Genomic DNA, 5,364 nt, shown 5'->3' with positions numbered 1-5,364 from the left:
AATGAAAATTATACATCTTAATGATAATCAATCGCGTTTCATAGATTAAATTAAAAACAATGAACGATTTTTATCGACTCGGTATTTAAATATCAGACACAGTTAAAAGTCAATTTAACTATAGAAACAAGGGGATATTTATGTTCATAATCGAATTGAAATTTTATTTTGAACTTAAATATCAAATCTCATGTAAATCTACGCTCATTCATTTCGTATTCTTATTTTTTAGCTCAGATACGCCACGTTTAATTAGCTTTGAATATTCAAAAAAGACAATATATAATTATGATTATTATAAATGTCACAGGTTTGAAGTGTTCCTTGATATTATTTATGAATAAAAAAATCCAAACTTATTGATATGTCAAGGTAAGTCATGACCATTAAGTTCTCAGACCATTCAGTTACAGCGCCATCTGCCGCGGGCTCTACCTGCAGGTACATGTACCTGTCAGGTAAATAAATACATCACACCCCCATTGTTTTATTAGCTATACACACTGACAGATTCCACACCTTTAATCGAACTAATTTAGTTGAACGAGGAGTAGATTCTTGTCCTAGAGATATGTTGTACAAAACATAAAACACAACAGGGTACACCCTTCTTTCATTATATAGTTTAAACAAAATCGCTTTAATTTCATATGTTTAAGTCAAAATTAAAACATTTTTTCACCACCCGGACCATAAAACGTAGGGGGACCATTCCTTATACGGGCCGGACCATTTCTTATAAAAGGCGGACCAAATACGTTATCGTATTTGGTCCGGTGTAAAGACGAATAATGACCCCCATCGAATAATGACCGGGGGTCATTTTTCGACAGCGAAAAATGACCCCCGGTCATTATTCGACGTAGAAAAATGACCCTTTTGCCCGTAGAAAAAGTGTCACCACCCTAAAAATTTGCAGAACCCACGTGAAGAAAAATGACCCCCGTAGAAAATTGACTCCCTGTGGATTAAAGCTGAAATTTTTAAGGGGCAAAAAAAAAAATTAGATAAAGAAGCCTATTGGCCAAAATGCTCACCTGAGCTTACTTGGAATAAATTGATGATAGGTTGATCTCATAACATACGATTATAGCTATATTTTAAGGTCAATGCGATGATGCAGAATCTAAAGGAGTAAAGATTTATCGAGCCTAAAGGGTTATGTAAACATTGTTTTTCGATGGTGGAAATCATAGTACTGACAGAAAAAATCAGCAGTATCACATATTATTATATCCTCCGCTTGAAAAGAGGGAGGGTATATGGTCTGATCGGGACATCCGTCCGTCTGTTACGCTTTGGGGTATCCATTTGTTATCTGCAACTTCTCTTATATATAAAAAGATGTGTTTGTGAAAGAGCTGCTGCCCCTAGGCAGGCAACATAGCGAAGATTAAACTTTTCTTAAATGCAATTTAAATATAATGGTACCCAAAGTAGGGTCTTCTCACAAGAAATAAAATTGCAAAATAGGAAAGCCCTAGCACCACTTGTTCAAACTTAATGGCTAAGGATAAGTGTTTGAAAGGTAGGTCAAACTCAAAGTAAAGCTGATGGTTTCTTAAGAAATGTTTTATGTAACAAGGATTACATTTGTGAAGTATAGAGAGTACTAGTATCTACAGTTAAAAAGTCATAGCCAAAGTAAATTAATTTGGCATTTTTTTGTAAAATGGGACAAACTCCAAGGTAAAAGGCAAAAGGTCAAATTTGGTGGTACCCAAAGTAAGGTCTTGTCACAAGGAATATACACATATTGAACATGAAAGGCATAGCTACAATAAATGAAAAGTTATGGTCAAGGTTAAAGTTTTTGCGGAGAAACAGACCGCCAGATAGACAAACAGACAAACAGACGGACACGATAAAACTATATACCCTGAATCTTCGATTACAACGACATAAAAAGAAATGGTCTTCAATTTACATTTCATATTATTATCACCGGGAAAAATAAGTGTCAAACTTTCCGGCAACAATAAAACATAAAAATGCTATCGATGGAATAGCACTTTATTATAAACATTGCAGGTGAGTAGGTGAATTCTGGAAATCCAAAAATTGCACCCGAACAATCCGAAGCCTAGGAGTTCACTGATTAACAATGATTCGTGTAACATATAAATAATAAAATATAGCAATGGCAATTAGCACAATTCTGAGCATGAGTGACAGATGGCTTGGATGGCAATTATAACCAGTTAGATTTTGGTCATAAGTTGTAAATTATTTCCTGGACTAAATCCGTTGTTTTGCGTAAACGGGGAAGAAGGAATGTTGGCGGGTATAACGAGGTAGTGGCGCTGTGGGCCGTAATAAAACGTAAAGGGTAAAGGTGCCGTATTCCTTATGGTCTTCCAAAATAGAGTCCAAGAATTGGTTAATCAGGTTTCCGAATTTATTTTAGACGAACATACTCAGAACTGGGTAAAAGGGTGGAGTAAAACAAGAATTAAGAAATGTAATGAATACTGTGTGCTAAATCACAGGAGTCTGAAGTTTTTATCGTCCAAAAAAAAAATCCGGAAAAAATTTTCTACCCTTAACTAAAAAAGAACACGGGTTTTTTTAGTGAAGGGTAATAAAAAAAATTTCCGGATTTTTTTTTTTTACGGTAAAAACTTCAGACTCCTGTGGCTAAATCAAAAGGTTATGTCTACATGTATAGTTTTTGCATTGGATTGTGTATTTTACACTAGCCCATAGCTTTACAGAGCATGTTTTTAGGTGTTATACCAGCCCACCCTGTTACTTATTTAGTAGGAAGTCGATTATCAACAAAAGCAACAAAAAACTACCCAATCTTTATTTTTCTATAGGGAGGGACTAAAAATAAGCTTAAAATAATCTACTATTCTACTAATTTTCAACTGTTACTTTGCCACAATACTTTCAAGTATACCCCCACCAACATTTCAAGTATGCTTTTATCATGGCGAAGTAAATTATGATATGATAGAACTTGTGTGAAGGCTTAACTTCATTTCAATATTTCATCTAGAGCCTCTTTCAGTATTATTAAAAGGTATAGAGTTTTACTATATTTTTGCTTTTCATTAATTTTTTTTTTTTTTTGATTTAACGTTTTTTTTTTGGGGGGGGGGGGTTAAACATTTCCTCCTCTTTCATTGTCAAAAAGGATTTGCCAAACTTTTACAAGCTAAAAGTTGAAATGAAGGAAAAATTAATTTTTCTATATAAGAGTATTGGAACCTGATTGTTGCATGGTTTGATTTCTAAAAACAAGTGGAATATCATTCTTTAAGCAAACACTATAAGGAGGAAATTAAAAAGAAATTTTATTACTTGACAGACTCTCTTTTCACTTTAAAGGGGGTCATTTTTTTATAGGACTAACATATAAAATAATGACCCCTATGACACTTTTTCTACAAAAAATGATTTTTTACTACGGGTAGGGGGTCATGTTTTGTCGTTGAAAAATGACCCCCGGTCAATATTCGATGGGGGTCATTATTCGTCTACACCGGCCGGGCCTTTAAACGAGGCGGACCAAATATTATGCGACACCGGCAAGGGTAACCAGCTGGTTCCCTTTAAAAATTGAAAATGCCTTGATTCCTTCATATATATTGAAGCGGAACAAAATGCAAACTTGATCTTAAACTATGATGGTAGAGTCAATTACAAAATTCAGCTCAATATATGAAAGAGTTATAAAAAAAAATTGCGAATAACCTCATCTTCGCTAGCCATTAAGGGTTTCTGATACGCTATTTTCCTCATAAACTCTTGGCACACGGTGTTTAAAAAAACTGTTTTTACTCAAGTTGTGATTGGGGTGGATCAAATCGTTCGTGTGACAGACAGCCAAATGAGACAGACTGACAGATAGACTGACGGACGGACGGACAGACAGCTACACTGACGGATGGACGGACAGATGAATAAAAAACGAACATTCCCCTTGTTTTCACCGGTATATAGGGAACTATTTACACAACGATATCATTTAGGTTAACTGTATTACATTAGATTTAATATATGAAAACAGTGGGAAATAATTTTACCTTAGCATCTTCGTTATTCTGTCTTTACAGATCATATGAACAACACAATAGAAGGCCTTCAATCGGAACTCAAACAGACTCAGTTTGAACAATTAAAACTCTCGTCTTCTGTGTCATCTCTTGAGGTGTTCCGATTGAATTTTACCAACAAGCGGTGTGGTATGTATTTAAAACAGATAGTGTTAGTTTTTTTTAAAACATTGTATTTTTTGTATGAGTAGGGCGTCCACATCATTTACGGCTTGATCTATAAATTCTCACTTCCCGATCCTGAAAAAATCATTTAAAAGTGTAGTCACTAAATAGCAAAATTGATTTCATCTTGGAATTAAAATTTTTTTTTATTGATAACCCTACACCTTTCTACAGTTTACTATATACTATTATTCAAATACAATTGATGTTTGTGGAATTTCAAATTATTTTTTGTTTGTTATCCCTAACTTTTTAATTTTTGAATTCACTCTTGAATACCATACTAATAATTTAATTCAAAATTAATAAAGTATTTATAGTTTAATTTAGTAGTAATTTTATATTAAATTAAATCAAATTAATACTCGACTCAATTGAAAATAAAGTGAAACATTACTATTGTGTTTTAGGTGTGTCTACAAAAGTTGCCTTCACCGCGGGAATAACGTCTTCCCACTCTTCATGGAGCGGAAGTACACTGGTTTTCCCCAAGATAATATTTGATACAGGCGGAGGTTACAACCCCACTACAGGGATGTTCACGGCCCCTGTGGAAGGGCACTACGTCTTCTTCGTCAGTGTACAGAGTTATGGTACAAACGACATTCGGGTGGACATTGTATTGAATGGAGAATCCAAGGTCAGGACAATGGCATACGGCAGTGGTGGTAATGAATATCACGAGGCAGGAGTTAACCTGGCTGTGTTAAGACTAAATCAGGGGGACAAAGTGTGGGTCAAACGTTATACTCTGGATACTATTCCGACTCTGTACCTGTTACAACCTTCTCTGGATTCCTTTTGTAAAAAAAAATGATTACAGTATATGGAAAAGATGAGGACAATGTGTCTAATGGTATAGTTTTCATATGTTCACAAATTCATAACAAGTAGATTTTTTCGTAATATATAGATTCCCCGAAAATATTCCAAGACATACAGTTGGTTTCAATCGAGTTTTATAATATTCAAGTGTTTGAAAAAGGATCCAAAATAAATGAACTATTTAATGTTGCTTCCTATAAAAATTAGTTCATTATGATTTATTTGTCTTGTCTTGTATTTTGACTTTTTATATTTGTATAATCATGGGTCTTCTGATTTTATCAACTTTGTGAATTTAAGTGCACATTCAACT

At 34.2% G+C, this 5,364-nt stretch overlaps 1 protein-coding gene across 1 annotated transcript; it reads left to right on the top strand.

Moving 5' to 3' along the window:
- Positions 1–379: 379 nt before the first annotated feature.
- LOC134235236 (collagen alpha-2(VIII) chain-like) lies at positions 380–5,029 on the top strand (the record flags this gene model as incomplete). The annotated part of the gene is made up of 3 exons (XM_062717370.1): positions 380–458; positions 4,062–4,190; positions 4,637–5,029. Coding segments are annotated over exons 1-3 (601 nt in total), but the record flags the coding sequence as incomplete, so codon positions are not given.
- Between the last annotated feature and the right edge of the window lie 335 nt (positions 5,030–5,364).

This window comes from Saccostrea cucullata, unplaced genomic scaffold, assembly GCF_032062105.1.
Source record: "Saccostrea cucullata isolate Sc308-1 unplaced genomic scaffold, CSIRO_AGI_Scuc_v1 ctg22669, whole genome shotgun sequence".
Classification (NCBI taxonomy): Eukaryota; Metazoa; Mollusca; class Bivalvia; order Ostreida; family Ostreidae; genus Saccostrea; species Saccostrea cuccullata.
This window is presented reverse-complemented; position numbering and strand designations above follow the sequence as displayed.